Source organism: Phacochoerus africanus, chromosome 1 (genome assembly GCF_016906955.1).
Source record: "Phacochoerus africanus isolate WHEZ1 chromosome 1, ROS_Pafr_v1, whole genome shotgun sequence".
Lineage (NCBI taxonomy): Eukaryota > Metazoa > Chordata > Mammalia > Artiodactyla > Suidae > Phacochoerus > Phacochoerus africanus.
The window spans coordinates 155,248,749-155,273,899 of NC_062544.1; the positions used below are offsets into that span (position 1 = coordinate 155,248,749).

At 36.8% G+C, this 25,151-nt stretch overlaps 1 protein-coding gene across 1 annotated transcript in view; it reads left to right on the plus strand.

The window, feature by feature from the left end:
* LOC125128592 (serotransferrin-like) overlaps window positions 1-25,151 on the plus strand; it is a 79,153-nt gene that overhangs the window by 49,547 nt on the left and 4,455 nt on the right. The window contains 3 exon segments of the mRNA XM_047782838.1: window positions 1,256-1,338; window positions 11,768-11,904; window positions 17,352-17,406. Coding sequence (XP_047638794.1) covers window positions 1,256-1,338; window positions 11,768-11,904; window positions 17,352-17,406 — 275 coding nt within the window.

Consider the following 25,151-nt stretch of genomic DNA (forward strand, 5'->3'; position numbering starts at 1 on the left):
TTTTTTTTAAATGGCTAGTACACTTTGTATATTTTCCTAAAAAAGATTTCACAGACTGAGAGGTCATAGTGTATCCAACTGTAATTATGTCAGATCTGTGTATAATGCTGACTGACTTGCTGAATAGCGGTTGAGGCTGGCTGTGGAGAAGGTAGAATGCCTGAGAAATGATCCGTGGGTCTGATACATGTACCAGGACTATACCTGAGAGTCTTAGCTTTGAGCACAGCCACATCTGCATTGAACCTGAGCTCAAGAATGAAGGCCTGGAATGAACAGCATATAAGTGGGCATTTAATCACGTTGCTCGGTAGGGGCACAATCTCTGCCCCCATTCAGTGATTGTCACCTGGATCAAGAATTGACACAAAATATTCACAGAGTAGGAACAAATGCATAGTGTGTCTAATGGATGTATATTTTAAAATTAAGTTGCGGTAGAAATAGAACATCTTGTTTTTTTGTAGAGGTTGGGGATCCCTGTAGTGGTAACATGCTGTGTGATAAAGTATAGGTTCTTATATTACATTATTTAATTTTTGACTATTTATTGCTGTTTTTTACATTTTTGCTTTTATTCATACTAGTATATTTCCCTAGCTTCAGATGGATTTCCCTGACTTCCCCAGGCAGGGTCAGGTTTCTCACATACCCTCAGAACATTTATCAAAGTTGGAATTTTACATGTATATCTAATTTTACATTGTGTTGACCTTTCTGATTATAGTATAAGCCCTGCTGGGGCAGGGACCATGCCTTTGCCCACTGTTATATCTCAGAACCTCCACTGATGATTTATAAATAGTAGATGCTCCATGAACATTTGTTTGATTCACTAATCAGTTACAGTGATATTTTTTGATTCGTTAATTGATTGGGTACCATTCTGATATATGAGCTTTGATATGAAAGATTTATGTTGTTGGGAGTTCCATCGTGGCTCAGCAGTAGTAACCAATCTGACTAGTATCCATGAGGACGCGGGTTCGATCCCTGGCTTTGCCCAGTGGGTTAAGGATCTGACATTGCCATGAGCTGTGGTGTAGGTCACAGATGTGGCTTGGATCCTGTTTTGTTGTGGCTGTGGTGTAGGCGAACAGCTATAGCTCCGATTCCAACCCTAGCCTGGGAACTTCCATAGGCTGCTAAGAAAAAAAAAAAAAAAACGGGTGCAGCCCTTAAAAAAAAAAAGAAAGATTTATGTTGTAAATGTGAATCAGGACTGAAAGATTAATATTATTGCTGCCATCCCTAGGGTGCTAGCCTGACCTTGATTGACCTCCCTGGCCATGAGAGCTTGAGACTTCAGTTCCTAGAGCGGTTTAAGGCTTCAGCCAGGTGAGTAGGAAGTGGGATGGGCTTGTCTGAAATCTGCATATTGAAGCCAGCCATGTTGTTTGCTCTTGTAGTATTCTGGAGGCAGCCTCATGTCCTGGAGAGAAAGGAGCATGGACCCTGGGGTCAACATTTCTGGGTTGCAAGGCCACCTTCACTCAGATTATGTGAGATAATGTTTGAAAGTGTTGCTCGGAGTATTCAGAAGGTGTTTACCCTTATTATCATGTCGGTAAATTTTTCATTTACTCTGAGGACAAAAAAATCTAATAATGTATAGAACTATTGAAATCTGAAAAGAATGTTAAAGCTAGGTAGAATCCTGCAAGTTATTAGAATCCAACATTATAGGGAGTTCTCACTGTGGCTCAGTGGGTTACAAACCTGATTGGTATCCATGAGGATGCAGGTTCAATTCCTGGCCTGACTCAGTGGGTTAAGGATCCCGTGTTGCTGTGGCTGTGGTGTAGGCTGGTAGCTGCAGTTCTGATTCCACCTCTAGCCTGGGAACTTTCATATTCCACAGGTGTGGCCCTAAAAGGCAAAAGCAAAAAGAAAAAAGCCAACGTTATATATTTCTAACCTTAAATAACATAAAACTGATGCTTGGAAAGTACAGAGTAGTACTTTCATATTTCTTTTAGTATTGTCCTAGAATTACTGATTCTTTATTTCCTAAATTTCTTGAGCTTCAGTTTAAGATGCTTTATTCTTGTTTAGTCTCTTAACACTCACAGGATTTGAGGAAAATCAAAATACTATATTTCATTGATGTTATTTTATTTTATTTATTTTTAATTACTCAATGAATTTTACTACATTTATAGTTATACAGCAATCATCACAAGCAAATTTTATAGCATTTCCATCCCAAACCCTCAGTGCATCCCCCTGCCCCCCAACCTGTCTCATTTGGAAACCAGAAGTTTTTCAAAGTCTGTGAGTCAGTATCTGTTCTGCAAAGAAGTTCCTTGTGTCCTTTTTTTAGATTCCACATGTAAGTGATAGCATTTGATGTTGGTGTCTCATTGTCTGACTGACTTCACTTAGCATTTATTTCATTGATTTTAAAACACATTTTAATATCAGAAATTGGAATGCTGTTTACAATTGATGGTGTCATAGTTTAATTGGCAGTATTTTCTTTCTTAGCTGTACCTGATATAATACTGCCTTTTAATTGATGGAATCTTTGATTTGATAGAATGAGGTAGCTGTTTCTTTCCTTATTTTTGAAGATATTTTGGCTTATATTTTGTTCTTGCTTTCTTGCCCACAGGATGGTGGTGATGAGCAATCTGTCATAGATGAGGCTGTTATTTGTTTAAAAAAAGACTTTATTTTTTTAGAGTTTTAGGTTCACAGCAAAACTGAGGAGAAGGTACAGAGATTTATTTCCCACATAACCCCACCCCTACACATGCCGACCTCATCTGTTGTTAACATCTGCCACCATAGTGGTTCATTTGTCACAGTTGATATACCTAAATTGATACATTATAATCACTCAGAGTCTGTATTTTACATTAGGATTCACTCTTGGTGGTGTACTTTTAAGAATTTGAACAAATTTACAATGTGTATTCACCATTATAATATCATCAGAGTAGTTTCACTGCCCTAAAAATCCTCTGTGTTCTGCCATTTCATCCCTCTCTCCTCTAACCCCTAATAGCCATTCATCTTTTTACCACCCCTTTAGTTTTGCACTTTTCAAAATGTTACATGGTTGGAAACATAGAGTATGTAGGCTTTTTGTGTTGGCTTCTGTCACTAGTAATATGCATTCAAGTTTCTTCCATGTCTTTTCATTGTTAGATAGCTTATTTCTTTGGAGTGCCGAATAATGTGCCAGTTTATCCATTCACCTAGTGAAGGGACATCTTCGTTGCTTCTAAGTTTTGGCAGTTCTGAATAAAGGTGGTTTTTATGTGAGCATAAGTTTTTGGGTAAATTAAAGGAGCACAATTGCAGAATCATATAATAGTATGTTTAGTTTTGTGAAGAATTTCCAAATTGTCTTCCAAAGTGGCTATACCATTTTGCATTCCCACCAACAATGAATGAGAGTTCCAGTTGGTCTGCATCCTCACCAGCATTTAATGTTGTCAGTGTTCTGGATTTTGGCTATTCTGATGGGTACGTAGTAGTATCTAATTGTTTTAATTTACATTTCCCTGATGACATATGATGTAGAGCATCTTTTCATATACTTATTTGCTATTTATAAGTTATTTAAATCTTGTTTGCTGAGGTGTCTGTAAAGATCTTTGACTCATTTTTTAAATTGGATTGTTTTCTTACTATTGAGCTTTAGGAGTCCTTTTATATATTTTGGATAACAGTCTTTGTTAGGTATATCTTTTGCAAATATTTTTTTCCCAGTCTATAGCTTGTTTTCTTATTCTCTGGATGTTGGATTTTGTAGAGTAAAAATTTTTATCTTTAATGAAGTCCAGTTTATCAGTTCTTTTCATGGATTGTGTTGTGCCTTAAAAAGTAATTGTCAAACTCAAAATCAAGATTATCTACGCTTTCTCCAGCATTGTCGCCTAGGAATTTTATAGTTTTGGTTTACATTTAGGATGTGATCCACTCTTAAGTTAATTTTTGTGAAAGCTGTAAGTTCTGCATCTAGATTCATTTTTTTTTGGCATGTAGATGTTCCAGCACTACTTGTTGAAAAGACTACCTTTGCTTCATTTATTGCCTTTGCTCCTCTGTCAGAGATCACTTGACTGTATATATGAGGGTCTCTTTCTGAACTCTGTTCTGTTCTGTTGATCTGTTACTTCACCAATATCATGCTGTTGCAATTAATATAGTTTTATAGTAAGTTGGTAATGCCAGTTCTCCAACTTTGTTCTTTAGTATTGTGTTGGTTCTTCTGGGTCTTTTGCCTCGCTACATAAACTTTAGAATCAGTTTATCAATATCCACAAAGTAAGTTGCTGAGATTTTGATTGGGATTGCATTGAATCTATAGATAAGTATATCTTGAAATTATTTAATCTTCTGATCAATGAATGTTCAAAATCTCCATTTTTCTAGTTCTACTTTGATTTTGTTGATCAGTTTCATAGTTTTCGTTATATAGATTTTTTTTTTGTCTTTTTTTGCTGTTTCTTGGGCCGCTCCCTCGGCATATGGAGGTTCCCAGGCTAGGGGTCAAATCGGAGCTGTAGCCTCCGGCCTATGCCAGAGCCACAGCAATGTGGGATCCGAGCCGCGTTTGCAACCTACACCACAGCTCACGGCAACGCACGGAGCAAGAGCAGGGACAGAACCCGCAACCTCATGGTTCCTAGTCGGATTCCTTAACCACTGCGCCACGACGGGAACTCCCTCCTTATATAGATCTTGTATGTATTTGTAGCTAAGTTTCATTTTGTGGGGGTACTAATATCAACAGTATTGTGTTTTTAGTATAAAATTCCATTTGTTCATTCCTGATATTTGGGTAAGCAGTTCACTTTGTGTATCAACCTTGTATCCTGAAATTCTACAGTAATTGCTTATTATCAGTTCCTGAGCTTTTTTGTTAATTCTTTCAAATTTTCTCTGTAGTCATTTCATGCACAATCACAGACATTTTTATTTCTTCCATCCTATTTTATATACCTTTTATTTCCTTTTCTTGTCCTAATGCATTAGCTTGGAATTTCAGTACAATGTTGCAAAAGCAGTTGTGAGATGGAACATCTTTGCTTTGTTCCTGATCTTAGCAAGAAAACTTTGATTTTTTTTTTCACCATTAAGTATGATGTTAGCTATATGGTTTTTGTAGATATTCTTTATCAAATTGAGGAAGTTTCCCCTCTCAGTTTCCTAGGAGTTTTTATCATGAATAGTTATTGGATTTTTGTCAAATACTTTTTTTGGATCTATTGATATGATCATGTGTTTTTTTTTTTTTTTAGTTTATTGATGTGATTATGTTAATTGATTTCACTTGGTGGTTGTGATATTGTAATTTATAATGAGAAATGTGTATTTGATTTTCATCCGTTTCTGGCACAGAGCTCCTAACCCTTGGAATATCCTAAGTGATGAGAGTGATAAAATGAAAGTGTCTTTCCTTATGTTATTGAAGTGACTTTTGGAAAGCACCTAAGGATGGGGGCTGGATGCCAGGAGAACTAACCATGTGATTAGATGGTTGGAACTTTTCATTCCCGTTGAGGGAGGGAAGAGGAGAGATGCTAGAGATTGAATCAGTCACCAGTGGTCAATTCTTTAATCAATCACACCTCTGTAATCAGGCCTTCATAAACCCCCCAAAGGATGAGGTACATAGGGCTTCCAGGTTGGAACCAGAATGTTTCCACATGCCACTCTGCAAGGCCCAAACTCCATGGGGACAGAAGCTCCTTGCTATATGTATCTCTTAATCTGGCTGATGATTCATATCCTTTAATATCTTTTGCAATAAACTGGTAATGGAGTGAGTTAAACGAGTCCCCTAAGTTCTGTGAGCTGCTCCAGCAGATTAATTGAATCCAAGAAGAGGGATCATGGGACCTCTGATTTATAGCCAGTGAGTCAGAAATACAGGTAACAACCTGGATTTTTGACTGGTGTCTGAGGTTCCCTCTGCCAAATAAGTCAAACCGAAGGAGGCAGTTGTGAGACCTTCCAATCTGTCAGTCAGAAGCATGGGTAACAATCTGGGCTTGTAATTGGCATCTGAAGTGGAGGGCAGACTTGTGGAACTGAGCCCTTAACCTGTTGAATCTGATGCTGTCTCCAAGTAGATAGTGTCAGCATTGAGTTGACTTGTAGGATACCAGCTTGGTGGTGAAGGAAACCTCCATCCCCCACATTGGAATTGGGTTAAGAGCTCGTTAGTTTTGGTATATAGTTCTTTTTATACATTATTGGATTCAATTTACCAGTATTTTGTTGAGGACTTTTATATCTATGTTCATGGGAGATATTTGTCTATAAATTTCTTGTAATGTCTTGGTTTTTGTTTTAAATAATGCCGGCCTCATAGAATGAGTATGGAAATACTCCCTCTGTTTCTGTTTTTTTGATTGTAGAGAATTGGAGTATATTCTTCCTTAAATTTTTTAAAATTCGGTATATTTGACATGTAACATTACATAAATGTCCTTAAATGGTCACTGGTGTTAGAATTCACCAGTGACCTCCCTCTCCCCGACCTGTGCCTAGTGTTTTCTGTTTGGGAAGGCTTTTAAGTATTGATTCCTTTTTTTAAATAGCCATAGGGCTATTCGATTATCTATTTCTTATGTGAGTTTTGGCACATTGTGTCTTTCAAGGAATTGGACCATTTCACCTAGGTCATCAGATTTGTGGGCATAGAGTTATTTGTAATATTCCTTGATTATCCTTTTAACGACCGTGGGTCTGTGGTAATAGCCCCTTTCTTTTCTTTCTTTCTTTGTTTTTTTTTTTTTTCTTTTTATGGCCACGTCTGTGGCATATGGAAGTGCGCAGGCTAGGGGTTGAATCAGAACTGAAGCTGCTGGCGTGTACCATAGCCATAGCAACGAGGGATCCTAGCCGCATCTGTGACCAATGCCTCAGCTCCCTTAACCCTTACTGAGTGAGGCCAAGGGATCGAACCCGCATCCTCACAGACGCTATGTTGGGTTCTTAACCAGTTGAACCACAACAAGAACTTCTCTCCTTTCATTTTTGATATTTGCAATTTGTGTCCTCTCTTTTTCTTATTTAGGATGGCTAGAAGTTTATAAATTTTATTGATCTTTTCAAAGAACCAGCTTTTGGTCTTGTTGATGTTCTCCATTGATTTCCTGTTTTCAATTTCATTGATTTCTGCTTTTTAAATTATTTATTTTTGTCTGCTTGCTTTAGATTTAAACTGCTCTAATTTTTCTGGCTTCCTAAGGTGGAAGCTTAAATTAATGATTTTAGGTCTTTCTTCTTTTCTAATACATGCATTCAATGCTAAAAACTTAACAGGGTATAAATTCTGCTTTGTTGGGATTTATCTTTCAGCACTTTCAAGATCTCACTTCATTCTCTTCTTGCTTGCATGGTATCTGAAAAGTTGGATATAATTTTTGTACTGTCTCTCTATAAGGCCTTTTTCCTCTTCTGGCTTCTTTTTGGGATTTTTTTCTTTATCTTTGATTTTCCATAGTTTAAAAATGATATGGCTAGGTGTAGTACTTTTAGCATTAATCCTGAGTGATGTTCTCTGAGCTTCTCATGGTTTCTGTCTGACGTTAATTTGGGGAATTTTTCAGTCATTATTGTTTTAAATGTTCTCTTCTTTTCTCTCTCTCCAATCCTTCTGGAATTCCCAATACATATATGTTATACCTTTTGTAGTTGTCTTGCAGTTCTCAGATGTTCTATTCTTTTTTTAAAATCTTTGTTCTTTTTGCTTTTTAGTTTTGGAGGTTTCTATTGAGATATCTCAAGCACAGAGATTCTTTTCTTCAGTCATGTCCAGTCTACTAATAATTCCATCAAAGGCATTCTTCATCCGTTAGGGTTTTTTTTCTTTTCTTTTTTGGCCACACCTGCAGATGCTGAAGTTTTCAGGCCAGGAACTGAACCTGAGCCCCAGCAGTTATAACACTGAGTCCTTAACCACTAGGCTGCTAGGGAACTCCAGGTTATTTTTGATCTGTAGCATTTCTTTTTAGTTATTTCTTAGAATTTCTGTCTCTCTCCATACATTGCCCATCTATTTTTACGTGCTGTCTACTTTATCTCAGTAGACAGCCCTCAACATCATAAAGCCCTCAACATCATAATCACAGTTATTTTAAATTCTTGATCTGATAATTCCAACATCTCTTCCATACCTGTGTCTTGTTCTGTTTCTTGCTCCTTCTCTTCAAGCTCTTTTTTACTTTTTAGTATGTCTTGTAATTTTTCTTGATAGCCAGAAACAATATACTGTGTAAGAAAATGCCTTTAGTAACGTGGTGAAGTATAAGGGGAAGGGAAGTGTCCTATGATTGATGAGCTCTCAGTCTTAGTGAGCCTCTCTCTCTGGACTGTGAGCTTCTCATTTGATCATTTGATTCTCAGCTGATTACCACCTAACCCCCTAGGCAGGATAGGATAGCTAGAGTGGGCTGGAGTTGGATATTTCCCTTTTCCCAGGTAAGGTAGGCACTTACAGAACCCCAGCAAACTAGGCTCTGGTGAAATAGTTTGTCATGAGCGTAAAGCTCATTAAGGTCTGGCATATTTCAAAATGGTTCCTTTTCCCTTCCTTCTGCTGGAAGCATGAGGGTTTTTTTCTCTATACCGCAAGAACCTGGTCAAGCTCCGGAGGTAAAATTTACAAAAGTGTGGGTTTTATATAGCTCAGACTTGTTCACACTGAGCTTCTAGCAATTCATCAATTTATAGTTCAGGTTTTCCTACCTCAGCACAGAAGTTTGAGGTCATGAGTTTATGCTCCAGTTGAATTATATTTTTCTGTGTATGTGGGTCATTGTCTCCAATTTGGGGGCAGTAATTTGCTCTGTAATTTTACTTGTCTAATGAATCTGAGTACTTTTGGTTTTTCAGTCTGGTTGGCTTTTTACTTGTTAGAATACATTGATGACTTCCAGTTTTCTTCATGCCGAGCTGGAAATTATGCTTTTTTTTTTTTTTATTCCTCAAACAACTGATACAAATCCAGAACTGGTAAATTCTGCCATAATTGGGTTTTAATTTTCTAATTTCTGCAATCCACAGTATAATTACTCTTTGATCCCAGTATTTTGGGTAACTGAAATATTTAAAGTATGAAGATACAAGTGAACTCAAATCATAATCACAATAAATTCAAATTCAAAAGACATTTGCTACAGTGGACTCTTGAACAGCATGTGTTTGAACTATGGGGGTCCACTCATAGGAGGAATTTTTTCACTTAATATACTACGTGATCTGAGTTGGTTGAATCCCCCAGTGCCACACCTTGGATATGGAGGGCCAACTCTGAAGTTACATACAGATTTTTGACTGGAGGGTCAGGCCTCTAATCCCCTGTTGTTCAAGGGACGATTTAGGGAATATTCATCTGCATCACAAGAGAACTCCTTCTTTCCTCCTTTCCACTAACCACCAACAGTTAGTGATTTTTTTTTGTCCTCCACTCAGTGATTACTTAGCATTACCAAGATGTTTATGGATTTCTTTTTTTTTCTTTTTCTATTATTTCTTTTTATTACTCAAATGAATTTATCACATGGATTTCTTTTTTCTTCATTGCTTCTTGCCTCTTACTCTGTTCTTTTGGTTCAGTTTTCTTTCATGTACATCTTTTAGATGTGTTTCCAGAAATGAACAAGAAATAAGTTTCTCATTTTTTGTTCATTTGAAACTGTTTTTCATTGACCTTCATTTTTGAATAACTATTTTAGCTGAGTATAAAATCCTGGGCGGTAGTTATTTCCATTATCACATTGAAGACATTTCTCCTGACTTCAGATATCTATTGTTGTAGAGGAGAAAGCAGTGCTCTATCTGTCATTTCATGATGTAGAATCTACCTTTTTTTAAACTTGTGTTCATGTAGATTATCCTTCTATTCAGGGGGTGATACAGCCATATATATCATGCTTGGAATTCAAGTTCACTAATTTAATTGAAAGATTTGTATCTTCAGTTCTGGAAAATTCTCAACAATATCTTTCGGGTAGTTCTGTTTCCAAATTCTCAGTTTCACCTCTTGGAACTCTCATTAACATCATTGAACTTTATCATTTCTGCTCTTCTTATCTCTTCTCTGTCCTATCTTCCAAGTGTTTTTAACTTGCATATAGCGTGATATTTTCATCTTTGTTTTGTAGTTTACTGTATCTTTTTCAGCTGTGAGTATTCTCTGTGTAACTTTTCCATTGAGTCATTATTAATTTTTTTTCTTTTTTTCTCTTTAGGGTGGCACTCATGGTATATGGAAGTTCCCAGGCTAGGGGTCGAAGCAGAGCTTCACCTGCTGGCTTATGCCACAGCCTCAGCAACTCAGGATCCAAGCTGCATCTGCACCCTATACCACAGCTCATTGCAACTCTGGATCCTTACTTAACCCAGGCCAAGGATCGAACCCTCTTACTCATGGATACTAGTCTGGTTCATTTTTGCTGTGTCACCATGGGAACGCTGAGTCATTATTAAATCTGTTCTTGACTTCTTGAAACCTATCTTGTAAAATCAGCTTTTTTTTTTTTTTGGACTATCTTTATTCTTTTATTATGTTGTCTAGTATTCTTTTAAATAATTTAAAATATTTCATTGATTGCTTTATCATTTTTATTTTTGGATGCTCATTAATCTGTGTTTGTAATTCTTCATACTGGTTTATTTTCTGTGCTTTGTAATTTTGATCCTAATTCAAGGGGATTAGATTTTGTTTTTTTACATTGTAGTTGCTGGGTTTTTTTTTTTTTTTTTAATTGCCTTAGGATATAAAAGCCTCTTTCTAGAAAGATTTCATCTTTCCTTCTGTTGAGGGCCATAGGGATTTATTGAGTCTGGCCCAGTTTTTATACATCTTCCTGCTTAGGGATCTTTACACCATGAAAAATTGTATTTTCATAGTCTGTTTCTGTGTGTGGCACTGGGAGCTTGGTGTTTCACTTCCTCTTGGAGAATTTTTACATACCACCCTCCATTAGGCTGCTTTTAAGTCCAAGGCTTTGCACAGAGGGTTCAGTTCCGGCTCTCCAACTGCATGTTGGCCATTGCATTATCTCCTGGGTGTTCAAACCCTCATCCCTGAGGCCTATAATCTGCTGTTTTCCTGGACTGCTTTGCTTTAGCTTTGATACCTCTTTATTTCTGGCCCATGAGGATTCTCACTATTGCTGCCTTAGGTTGAGTCCTACCTGGTCACTCTGATTCTAGTTTGACCATACTCTAGGTTTGTCTCTTCCATTTAGGCATCAATATTCTTTGTAAGACAGAAAAGCATAAACTTTGTAGGTCAGTGTGTCACATCCCTTTGCTGGCTGGCCTGGTTTTCCTTCATTTCCCCACCTATCAGCATTAGCTTACTTGTTCTACTACTTTGTGTCCTGCACGTACTACTTTCCAGACAGTCTGTACAACAGTAGTATTGTTGTCTGGTTAAAATTCACTCAACTGTTACATCCTTCTTTAAATCTTCTTGACCTGGCTTCATGTAAATGATCTTCCTCTTTGATTCTATTACAACAGGTGCAAGATCTGTGCTAGTGTTTTATCACATGGTTTTGCATATGACAATTTCCTGGCCTTGAGGGGAGACATTATTTCCTACTGTCTTTTAGATATAGTCATTGATAACCTAGTAGCACTCAATATTCTTTGTTAAGTATTTGTGTTGTATGAGGGGTTTTTTTGTGTTATTCATTAGGATTGAACCTGGACAAAATTAAGATACTGGTTTTCAATATAATCGTGCACTGTTTCATGCTCACATTCTAATTTTTCTTTTCTTCCCCTCCAGGGCTATCGTGTTTGTAGTGGATAGTGCAGCCTTCCAGAGAGAGGTGAAAGATGTGGCAGAGTTTCTGTATCAAGTCCTCCTTGACAGTATAGGTCTGAAGAACACACCATCATTCTTAATTGCTTGCAATAAGCAAGGTACTATCATGTTTTCTGACAATAATAGTTGAGATTTTTCTGGGATTGCTACTAAGAATTAACGCAGCTATCTACAATTTTTTTTTTTTTTGTATTTTTAGGACTGCACCCACGGTATATGGAGGTTCCCAGGCTAGGGGTTGAATCAGAGTTGTAGCCGCTGACCTACGCCACAGCAATGTGGAATCCAAGCTGCATCTACGACCTACACCATAGCTCATGGCAACACCGATCCTTAACCCACTGAGCGAGACCAGGGATCGAACCTGCGTCCTCATGGATCCTAGTTGGGTTTGTTACTGCTGAACCATGACAAGAATTCCCTAAAATTGTTATTACTGAGAATGAGAGACAGTTGCTAATGAACTGTAAATTAAGGATTTTAAGTCCTAAAATTTACTTATACTTCCGCATTTTCTTTTGCTTTCTTTTTTTTTTCCTTGGGCCACAGTTGGGGCATATGGAGGTTTCCAGGCTAGGGGTCCAATTGAAGCTACAGCTGCCAGCCTACACCATAGCCATAGCAACGCCAGATTCAAGCCGTGTCTGTGACCTACACCACAGCTCACAACAATGCCGGATCCTTAACCCACTGAGCAAGGCCAGGGATCACAACCCACAATCTCATGGTTCCTAGTCGGATTCATTTCCGCCGCGCTATGATGGGAACTCCTACTCCTGCATTTTCATTTGTCTCCCTTATCGGTCTGTTCTAAAGAGTGACAAGGGGTGATTATTATTATTTATTCTTTATACACTGTTTTGTTTTATTTTGTTTCTTAATCATAAATCATTTTCACCAGATTGACAATATGTCACATCAGATATATAGCTGAGGAAGAACAGGAGGGAGTCTCTCCTTTCAGACATTTCATCAACAGAGTTTATAGAAGTTGTTTTTCTTTAACCTCATAAGCATGAAAAACTTTTTAGTCTCAACCAATAAAATTAGGCTTTAGTTTTATTACCTTTAAAATCAGATTAGGAGTGATGTCAGCATCATGAAGTGTGAGACACCCCCTTTGTCTCTCCTCTTCATTCTATAACTAGTAAAACATCCATAACTCAATAAAGGTCCGTCTGCCCAACACATTAGGACCCTGGAGAGATCCACAAGTCTGCTTCCAAAGGTGGGTGGACTGGAACATATATAGGTAGAACTGGGGGAACAGTAGAAGAAATGCCTGCAGTCTTGGCTCCTGGCCATAGCAGCTGAACCCAAAGGCCTAGGGGACCCTGCAGTAGCAGGGAAGACAGCACACATGACTCCAGCCTCCCCCAGCCACAGTGGTATCTGACACCACAGGGAACCAGCAGCAGCAGTGGTAGTGGGGCCTGGGACCCCAGTCCCCTGGCTCACAGCGGTGGTACAGGCACACCAAACAACCCCAGATGTGGTGAAAGTGCCTATGACCTGCCTCCTCACCTCCCCGCACCCCAGCAGCAGTGGCCACCCAGGTCGCCCTGGAGCACAAGCAGTGACAATGAGGATACCAGTGACTTATCTGGCAGAGGTAGTTGAGGGTAGAAAGTGCCAATTCTGAAATATAGCCAGAGGCAGCTCAAGTAAAAAAAGCCAAATATTTGTGTGATAGCAAGAAAAACAAAAGAAAATTCTAATTTCCAACTTGCTGAATTATTATAAACAAAGAAAAAAACAGCTTTTACCTACACAAGAAAGGCATTTGTTACTTGAAATGCACTGGCAGAGAAACAGTTTCCTAGTTTTACATGGTCAAGTATCATGTAAAAGCATAGTATATACGTGTCACAAAAAGAAAATGACAGTTCTCCAGAAATCAAACTTAAGTCATGGAAGATTGCAATCTAACTGGTAGAGAATTCAAAATTGCTGTTGTGAAGAAACTTAGTAAGTTACAAGAAAACTCAGGAAGGCAGTTCAGTGAGCTTAGGAATAAAATTAATAAACAGAAGAAATACTTTACCACAGATATTAAAACTCTAAAAAAGAACCAAACAGAAGTTCTGGAGCTGAAGATGTCAATAAATGAAATCAGGAATGCGTTAGAAGCACTGAAAATAGAGCAGACCATATAGAAGTGAGAATTAGCTTGAAGACAGAATCTAGAAATGATTCAAGTAGAAGTGGAGAGAGACTAAGATTTTTTTTTTAATAAAATTTTACAAGAAGTATCTGATTCCATTAGGAAAGGCAACATGAAGATAATAGTTATCCCAGAGGAAGAGATGGAAAAGGGAACATAGAGTTCATTTAAAGAAATAATAGCTGAGAGTTTCACACACCCAGGGAAAGAACTGGATATACAAGTCTGTAAAGCTAAGGGAATGCTTAATTATCTGAATTTTAAAAGACCTTCTCCAGGACACATTATGTTAAAACTGTCAAAATTGCTGGGACTTCCCGTAGTGGCTCAGCGGTAACAAACCCAACTAGTATCCATGAGGACACAGGTCGATCCCTGGCCTTGCTCAGTGGATTAAGCATCCAGTGTTGCTGTGAGTTGTGGCACAAGTCACAGTTGTGGCTTGGATCTGGCCTGCTGTGGCTGTGGTATAGGCCAATAGCTACAGCTCCGATTTGACTCTTAGCCTGGGAACTTCCATATGCCTCTGGTGGGACCCTAAAAAGAAAAAAAAAAGAAAACTTTCAGAATTCAATGGTGAATCATTTAAAAGGCATCCAGGGGAAGAAAGATAGTAACTTAACAAAGGAACCCCTATTAGGCTATCAGATTCCTCAGCAGATTTCTATAGGCTGGGAAAAGATGGAATGACCTACTCAGAATATTAAAAGATAAAAACTGTATGTCAAAAATCCATCCAGTAAAGTTATCCTTCACACAAAGGAGAAATAAAGGCTTTCCAAGACAAACAAAAGCTGAAGGAGTTCATTACCACTAGACCTGCCTTATAAGCCATGTTGGAAGGAGCTCTCTGATGTGAAGAGGCAAAAATACACGCAACTTTCAGTAAGGGAATAGGCTATTTATTCAGTAGAACAGAACTGAGAGCCCAGAAATAAACACATACATACATGGACAGTCAAACAACTTTCTTTACAACAAAGAGGAGGTATTGTTCCCATTTTACAGATAAAGAAACAGGTTCAGAAAGGTGAAGTATGGAGTTCCTGTCGTGGCTCAGTGCTTAACGAATCCAGCTAGGAGAAAGGACAGTTACTTCAATAAATGGTGTTGGGAAAACTAGACCATTTTCTTACACCATCCACAAAAATGAACTCCAAATGGGTTTAAAGACTTGAACAGAAGACATGAAACCATAAAATTCCTAGAAGAAAATAAGTTGAGACTTTTTTTTTCTTTTTAGGACCATACCCATGGCATATGGAGGTTTCTAGGCTAGGGGTCCAATGAGAGCTACCGCTGCTGGCCTATGCCACAGCCACAGCAACCCCAGGATCCTTAACCCACTGCTGCAAGGGAGTGAACATGCATCCTCATGGATGCTAGTTGGGTTCGTTATCACTGAGCCACAACAGGAACCCATAAGTTCAGAGTTTGATGTTGGTCTTTTTGGATCTGTCTCCTCAAGCAAGGCAAACAAAAGCAGAAATAAACAAGTGCAGCTATATCAAACTAAAAGGAAACCATCAACAAAATGACAAGACAGCCTACTGAACGGGAGAAGATATTTATCTGATAAGGGGTTAATATCTAAAATATATAAAGAACTTATACAGGAGTTCCCATTGTGGCTCAGTGGTTAACGAATCTGACTAGGAACCATGAGGTTGCGGGTTCGATCCCTGGCCTTGCTCAGTGGGTTAAGGATCTGGTGTTGCCCTGAGCTGCGGTGTAGGTTGCAGACGTGGCTCGGATCCAACGTTGCTGTGGCTCTGGCGTAGGCCAGTGGCTACAGCTCCGATTCGACCCCTAGCCTGGGAACCTCCATATGCCGTGGGAGCAGCCCAAGAAATGGCAAAAAAAAAAAAAAAAGAACTTACACAACTCAATAGCAGAAAACCCAACAACCTTATTTTAAAATGGGCGGTGGAACTGAATGATGTTTTTCCAAAAAAGATGTACAGATGGTCAACAGTACATATGAAGATGTTCATCACTAGTGAAGATGAACATCACTAATTATTAGGCAAATACAAATCAAGACTATAGTGAGACACTACCTCACACCCATTAGAATGGCTGTTGTCAAAAAGATCAATAACAAGTGGTGGCAAGGTAGTAGAGAAAAGGAAATGCTTGTGCTCTGCTGATGGGAATGTAAATCGGTACAGCCTCTATGAAAAACAGTATGGGTCTTCCTCAAAAAATTAAGACTAGAACTACCATATGATCTAGCTATTCCACTTCTGGGTATTTATCCAAAGATAATGAAAACACTCTCCTGAAAGGATCTGCACCCTCTACTATATGGTGACAGATGGAAACTGAGGTTTTGGTGGGGAGCAAGCTATAGTGTATAGAGAAAGTGAATCATAATGTACACGTGAACATGCAGTGTTATAGACGAGTGTTACCTCAATAATAAAATAATCTCTTCTAAAAAATAAAAAGGAGTTCCCATTGTGGCACAGTGGTTAACAAATCCGGCTAGGAACCATGAGGTTGCGGGTTTAATCCCTGGCCTTGCTCAGTGGGTTAAGGATCTGGTGTTGCCGTGAGCTGTGGTGTAGGTTGCAGACGCGGCTCGGATCCCGAGTTGCTGTGGCTCTGGCTTAGGCCAGTGGCTACAGCTCCCATTGGACCCCTAGCCTGGGAACCTCCATATGCCGCAGGAGTGGCCCAAGAAATGGCAAAAAGACAAATAAATAAATAAATAAAAAGAAGATCGACTAGTTGATCTCTGTAGGCCTCTTGGATCTAATAATCTTATTCTGTGAAGAGCCCAATGCATTTCTCAGAGGTGAGCTAGTAATAACCCTAATGATGACTAATCAGGAATCAGTCTTAGAGTCATTACCTAACCTCTTTATTTCTTCTCTTTGGTATAAGAAGAGGAAGTAATATTTATTTGGCTGCTTCTGGTGTCAAACCAGTGTTTTTTATTACCAATGTGCCCTAGATGCCGTAACATAACCATCTTAGTGTCAGCTGGAAATGTTCTAGTTTACCTTTATATAACAGGTAGGGTGTTTCTGTTGGAATGAAGGTTTTTGTTAAAATCACAAAGCTGGTAGTTTTTCTTTTTTTACATTAGCCAAATTTATATATGTGTGTTGATTTAAAAGGTCTGTAAGATGTGGAAAGCTTTTGTGAAAGAACTGGTCAATTTAGGGTCATAAGCTTATATTTATAAGCACTACTGTAATATAAATATTCATGCAAAAGTAAAGCTTACTTGGACAGTGGAACTACTAGTGATAAAAAGCTGTTTAAAAAAATGATGAGGCAAAGAAACTGGAATAAATAGGGATTTTCCATATGTACAAGAAGTCTTGGGAAAAGACCCTTTCTGCTTTAAACAACATCTTTATTTCTTTACAGACATTACAATGGCAAAGTCAGCAAAGTTAATTCAGCAGCAGCTTGAAAAAGAAATGTAAGTAAGAATAATTCCTTGGTTAATTATGTATCTTTTTTTAATTTTAATTTTTTTCCATTATAGTTGATTTACGGTAAAATTAAGTATCTTAACATTTAGGAAATATGAATATATTGCTTAAGGTCTTTGGTTCTCTATGATTATCACAATTAGCCTGAAGGTTAGTATGAAATATACTCATTAAATAATTGATAACAATTAATGAAATTATTAAAAATATTAATAGGATACTTACAGATATTTAAAATTTTTGCAGAAAGATCTCAGGTTTAATGAGACTGTAAGCTTAATTTTTTTTTTCCCACTGTTTCTAGCTCATTTATAGTGGATATAAAAGGTTTTAAAAACTAAAAAAATTTGAAAGCCAAGGAAATTTCTGTTGACAGAATAAGAAAGGAACACTTTGGAAAAATGTAAAAATCTATGATACTATTTTGTAACATTTTTTGTTTTCAAGCCATGTGGCCACATTGTTTAGCTTGACTTCAGTGTTTAAAACTTTGTGAATTGAGTTATAAGCTTTTTTTTTTTTTTTTGTCTTTTTGCAATTTCTTGGGCTGCTCCTGCAGCATATGGAGGTTCCCAGGCTAGGGGTCGAATCGGAGCTGTAGCCACCGGCCTACGCCAGAGCCACAGCAACGTTGGATCCGAGCCACGTCTGCAACCTACACCACAGCTCAGGGCAACACCGGATCCTTAACCCACTGAGCAAGGCCAGGGATCGAACCCGCAACCTCATGGTTCCTAGTCGGATTCGTTAACCACTGAGCCACGACGGGAACTCCAATAAGCTTTTGAATTTTAAGGAATCTAGCATGTTTTCATGTTCTGCCCTTTGTAGGAGCTAGCTAACAGGTAGCTTACATAGGAAATACCATCATTATAATAAAGCAAGTTATTTTTTTCTTATTGCTCTTGTGTAAGGAGATTTTTAATAAAAGAATCCAATGAGGAAAATGTATAAATTCAACTCGTAGTACACTTTTTCCCATTATCGTTTACATTCTCCTTTATTCATTTAATAAGTACTACAATTTATCTAATATATGCCAAGGCCTGCGCTTGGGATGTGGCTATAGGAAGAAGTGTGATGTAGTTCCTGTACTCGGGAGCTTAGAGTCTAGCAGAATATGCCTTGCTTCAGAGGTTGGCAGACTCCTGCTGAGGGTCTGCAAACAAAGATTGCATTTACATTTTTATAGGACAGCTAAGAAGAAAAATAGAAAATTATATGACAGGCTAAATATCACCCATAAGCCCAAAGTATTTAACTTATGGCTCTTTACAGAAAAATTTTACCAGCCCTGGTCTGTTATTTCCTGTGGTTCCTTTTTTTTAAAAATTGAGAATGATATATTTAATTTCATATGCTTTAAACTTTTTAATATATAAATAGAAGAGTAAAGTTAGCCATTCAGTCAGATTTATCAAAGATATGCCTTCAAATTGAATATCGTAAGAAAATTTTATTTAACCCTTTTATTGAGGTATAATTGATAGGTTAAAAAGCTGTGTATATTTAATTTTTATAGCTCAATTTGGGGGTAAGCATATACTTGTGAAACCATCAGCACCATCAAGGCTATAAAAATATTAATTTCCAGAGTTTCTTACTGCCCACTTTATTATTGATGTATGTTATTTCATGAGAATACTTAACATAAGATCTATCCTAATAGCAAATTTTAAATGTATTGTGAATACTATGCTATATATAGTAGATCTCCAGCACTTATTTATTTGCATAACTGAAACTTTATACCCTTTGACCATAATCTCCACATTTCTTCCTTCCCCCACCTTAGTGACCACCAGTCTACTTTCTGCGCCTATATGTTTGATGTTTAGATTCCACAAATAAGTGTGATTATAAAGTATTTGTCTTCCTATGTCTGTTTATGTTATTTCACTTAGCATAATGTCCTCTAGGTGTCCACGTTGTTGAAAATGGCAGGAATTTCTTTTGCAGGGCTAAATAATATTCTGTGGCATATATGTTCCATATTTTCTTTATTTGTTCACTCTTTGATGAACATTTAGGTTGCTTCCCTATATTGGCTTTTGTTAATAATGCTGGAATGAACATGGGAGTGCATGTACCTCTCTGAGATCCTGATTTCAGTTCCTTTGGATAAATACCCAGAAGTGGAATTACTAGATCATATGGTGGTAGTTCTATCTGTAATTTTTGAGGGATCTCAATGTTTTTTCCTGCAATAGTGCTACCAATTTACATTCCACTAATAATATGCCACAGTTCCCTTTTCTTCATATCTTTGCCAACGTTTATCTTTTTTTCCTCTAAAGTTAGTAATTCTCTCCGGTGTGAAGTTATATCTCATTGTGGTTTTGATTTGCATTTCCCTGATGACTAGTGATGTTTAGCATCTTTTCATGTACTTGTTAGCTATTCATATGACTTCTTTGTTTAGGTCCTTTCCTCATTTTTAAAATTGGATTATTTAGTTTTTTTGTTACTAAGTTATATGCGATCCTCATATATTTTGGATATTAACTCTTACCAGATAAATGGTTTACGAACATTTTCCCCCATTCCATAGGTTATCTTTTTATTTTGATGATTGTTAGAAGGCTTTTAGTTTGATGTAATCACATTTATGTTTGTTTTTGTTGTCAGCTTTAGGTCTCATACCTTAAAACTAATTGCCACAACCCCAATGACAGTGAGCATTTTCTTCTTGGATTTTTATGGTTTCAGGTCTTATATTTAAGTCCTTAATACATTTCGGGTTAGTTTACATGTGGATATCCAGTTTACCCAGCACCATTTATTGAAGAGACTGTCCTTTTACCATTGTATGCTCTCGTCATCCTCATTGAAGATCAGTTGACTGTATGTGTGCAGGTTTATCCTGGGCTCTCTCTCTCTTTTTTTTTTATGATCTACATTCCTTTATTTTTTAATTATTAATGAATTTTATTACATTTATAGGTGTACAACTAAATTTTACAGCATTTTCTTCCCAAACCCTCAGTTTATCCCCCCACCCCGCAACCTGTCTCATTTGGAGATCATAAGTTTTTCAAAGTCTGTGAGTCAGTATCTGTTCTGCAAAGAAGTTCATTCTGTCCTTTTTTCAGATTCCACATGTAAATGATAGGATTCTATGTTGGTGTCTCATTATCTGACTGACTTCACTCTGCATGATAATTTCTGTGTCCATCCATGTTGCTGTAAATGCTGTTCTTTCTTTCCTTTTAATGGCTGAGTAATATTCCATTGTGTATAGGTACCACATATTCTTTATCCAGTCTTCTGTCAATGGACATTTAGGTTGTTTCCATGTCTTGGCTATCATATGTAGTGCTGCAATGAACATTGGAGTACATGTGTCTTTTTGAGTCATGGCTTTTCTCTGGATAAATGCTGGGCTCTCTATTCCATTGATCTGTATGTCTTCTTATGTTAGTACTGTATTGTTTTGATTACTGTAGGTAATATAATTTGTAATCTATAAGTGTGATACCCTTTTTACTCAAGATTACTTCAGGGATTATAGTTCTTTTATGGTTCCTTATGAATTCTAGCATTGCTTCTTCTATTTCTGTGAAAAATTCCATTGGAGTATTAATTGAAATTCCATTGTATCTATAGATGGACATTTTCACAGCGTCAATAAATAAGGGATATCTTTCTATTTATTTGTGTCTTCAGTTTCTTTCACCACTGTTTTATAATTTTCTGTATACAGATCTTTCACATACTTTGTTAAATTTATGCCTAGGTATTTAATTGTTTTGATGCTGTTGTGAATGTAATTGTTTTCTTAATTTCTTTTTCTGATAGTTCATTAGTAGTGCATAGAAACAGAACTGGCTTTTCTATGTTGATTTTATATCCTGCAGTTTTACTGAGTTTGTTCTGGTTTTCGGTGGAGTCTTTTGGGGTTTTTAACGCTAAGATCAAGTTATCTGAAATCAGAGATAATTTTACTTCTTGCTTTCTGATTTTGGTATCATATTTCTTTTTTTTTTTTTTTTTTTTTTGCCTAATTGCTCTGTTTAGGACTTCCAGTACTATGTTGAATAGAAGTGGTGAGAGTAGGCATCCTTAGCTTATTCCTGATCTTAGAGGACAAGTTTTTAGTTTTTCACCATTGAGTATGATATGTGTGGGTTTGTCATATATGGCACGTGTTGTTTTGAGATACATACCTCCTATAACTATTTTGTTGAGTTTTTATCATGAAAGAATGGTGAATTTTGTGATATGGTTTTTCTCCATCTATTGAGATGATTATATGATGTTTATCCTTCATCCTGTTAATGTGATATATCCCATTTATTTGTTTGCATAAGTTGAACCATCTTTGCATCTTGGGCATATCCCATTTGATCATGGTGTACTATCTGTTTAATATTCTGTTGAGTTTGGTTTATTAGTATTTTGTTGAGGATTTTTGCATCTGTGTTTATTAAAGATACTCACCTGTATTTTCTTTACTTGTAGTTAGTGTCCTCGTCTGGCTTTGATATTAGTGTAATGCTGTTCTTGTAAAATGAGTCTAGAAGCTTAACACCTCTTTAATTGTTAGGAATAGTTTGAGAAAAATTGGTGTTAATTTTTTCCTTAAATATTTTGTAGAATTCAACAATGAAGCCATGTAGTCCTGGGCTTTTCTTTGTTGCAAGGTTTTTGATTGATGATTCAATCTTCTTGCCTATTGGTCTCTGAATTTTCTATTTATTCATGACTTAATCTTGGTATGTGTGTGTTTCTAGGAACTTATCCATTTCTTCTTGATTGTTCAGTTTTTTTCATGGTAGTGCTTATGATCCTTTGTATTTCTGGGGTATCAATTTTAATGTTTCATTTCTGATTTTATTTATTTTAGTCTTCTCTTTCTTCATTATTCTAGCTAAAGGTTTTTCTAATCTGTATTTCATTTATTTCTGCTCAGACGTTTATTTATTTATTTATTTTTTTCTTTCTGCTAATTTTGAGATTAGTTTGTTCTTTTTCTAGTTCCTTGAATTGGCAAGTTTGGTTGTTTATCATGATCTTTCTTTTTTCTTAGTGTAGATGTTTACCACTATAAAATTCCCTCTTAAAACTGCCTTTGCTGCATCCTGTGACTTTTTGTATGCCGGGTTTCCATTTTTGTTTGAGTCAAGATTTTCAAGATTGGTCTTTTGATTCCTTTTTGACCTACTAGTTGTTCAGGAATATGTTGTTTAATCTGTACATATTTGTGAATTTTCCAGTTTTCCTTCAGTTGTTGATTTCTAGTTTCATGCCATTGTGGTCAAAAAAAGATACTTGATACAATTTCAATCTTTTAAAATTTCTTAAGACTTGTTTTGTGGCTTTGGAGTTCCCGTTGTGGCGCAGTGGTTAACGAATATGACTAGGAACCATGAGGTTGCAGGTTCGATCCCTGCCCTTGCTCAGTGGTTTAAACGATCTGGTGTTGCCATGAGCTGCAGTGTAGGTTGCAGACACGGCTCGGATCCAACGTTGCTGTGGCTCGGGCGTAGGCCAGTGGCTACAGCTCCAATTCAACCCCTAGCCTGGGAACCTCCATATGCCGCGGGAGCGGCCCAAGAAATAGCAAAAAAAAAAAAAAAAAAAAAAAGACTTGTTTTGTGGCTTAACATATGCTCTATCCTGGAGAAAGTTCCGTGTATACTTTTAAATATTTATTCTGCAGTTGTTGGATAAAACGTGCTTCTTATGTCTCTAAGGTATATTTGGTCTGTGGTATTGCTCAGATATGTTGTTTATGTATTCATTTTCTGTCTGGATGACATATCCACTGTTGAAAGTATTGAAGTCTCTGCTTCTGTTACTGTATTGCTTGTGCTATTTATTTTTCTCTTTAGTTCTGTTAAGATTTGTTTTTGTTTTTTTCCTTTTTCGTCCGCCCTGTGGCACATGGAGTTTCCAGTCCAGGGATCAGATCTGAGACGCAGTTGTGACCCAAGTCACAGCTGCAGCAATACCAGATCCTTAAACAACAGTGCTGGGCCAGGGATTGAACCTGTGTCCCAATGCTCCTGAGATGCTGCCGATCCAGTTGCACTACAGCAGGAACTTCTTATATTTGATTTATGATTTTTATATTTGGGTTCTCTGATGTTGGACATACAGACACATACACACAATTATTATATCCTCTTGATGAATCAACCCCTTTATTATATAACATTTGTCTCTGGTGACAATTTTTGACCTAGTCTATTTTGTTTTATTGATATATCAACAAAATAGACTAAGTCAAGCCCTATTCTCTTTTGTTTATCATTTGCATAGAATATATTTTTTCTGTCCCTCTACTTTGAACCTTAAATCTACAGCACATCCCTTGGAGATACCATATAGTTTGTTCTTGTTTTTAATCCATTCATCCACTCTGTGTTTATATTTAAACTAATTATTAATAGGTAAGAACTTACTCTATTTTGTTGATTATTTGCTGTTTTGTAGTTCTTTTGTCTCTTCCTCTCTTCCTTTAATGATTTTTGTTTGTTTTGTTATGCTTTGATTTTTTTTTTCACTTTATTTTGTGTGTCTACTATAGGTCTTTTCTTCATGATTGTAACTTGGCTTATATAAAATGTCTTTTAATATTGACAGTCTGTTTTAAGCTGGTAACAACTTTGTATACAAAAAATTCAATACATTAACTTCTTCTTCCACATTTTATTGTTGAGGACAAAATTTACATCTTTTTATGTTATGCATCCTTTGATTATTATAGTCATAGTTTAATACTTCTGTCTTTAGCTTTTATGCTAGAGTTAAAATGATTTATGTATCATTACAATACTAGAGTATTCTAAAATTTTAGTATATTCTTACTGTTTCAGTGAGTTTTATATTTTCATGTTTTCATGTTCTTGATTAGTTTCACTTCACTTTGAAGAATTCCTTTTAGCATTTCTTGTCAGGCAGGACTAGTGGTGAACTCCTTTTGTGTGTTTGGAAAAGCTTTTATCTGTCCTTTATATCTGAAGGACAGCTTTGCTGGGCATAGTGTTCTCGGATGACTTTTTTTTCTTTCAGCATTTTGAATATATCATCCCACTCTCTCCCGGCCTGCAAAGTTTCTGCTATGAAATCCACTTTTAGTCTTAAAGAATTTCCTTTGTGACAGTTAGCTTTCCTCTTAATGCTCTCAACATTCTTTCTGCCTTTGACTTTTGTGTCTTGTTAAAGCTCTCTTTATGTTTAATCCATTTAGGGTATTGGGGCTTAATAACCTGGATGTTCATTTCCATCCCCAGATTTGCAGGTTTTCTATCATTATTTATTTGAATAAACTTTCTGGTTCTTTGTCTTTGATTGCTGTTTCAGAGACTCCCATAATGCATATATTGCTTCCTTTAATGATATCCCATAAGTAACCTAGACTTTCTTCACTATTTTTTTCTTTCTGTATTTCTCATGGGGTAATTTCAGATTACCTGCGTTCAAGCTTTCTGATTCTTTATTCTGCTTGATTCAGTCTGCTGTTGAAGCTCTGAATTTTTCATGTTCAGTCATTGTGTTCTTCAGTTCTAGAATTTTTGTTTTTTGTGTTTCTATATCTTTGTTGAACTTCTATGTGTATTTATTCTTTCACTCATTTTGTTGAATTGTCTGTCTTTGTTCTTTTGTAGCTTACTAGACTTACAGATGATTTTTTTTTTAACTCTTTGCCAGGCAGTTTTTAGATCTCCATTTCTTTAGAGTCAGTTATTGTTGCTTTATCATGTTCCTTTGCTGGTGTCATGTCCCT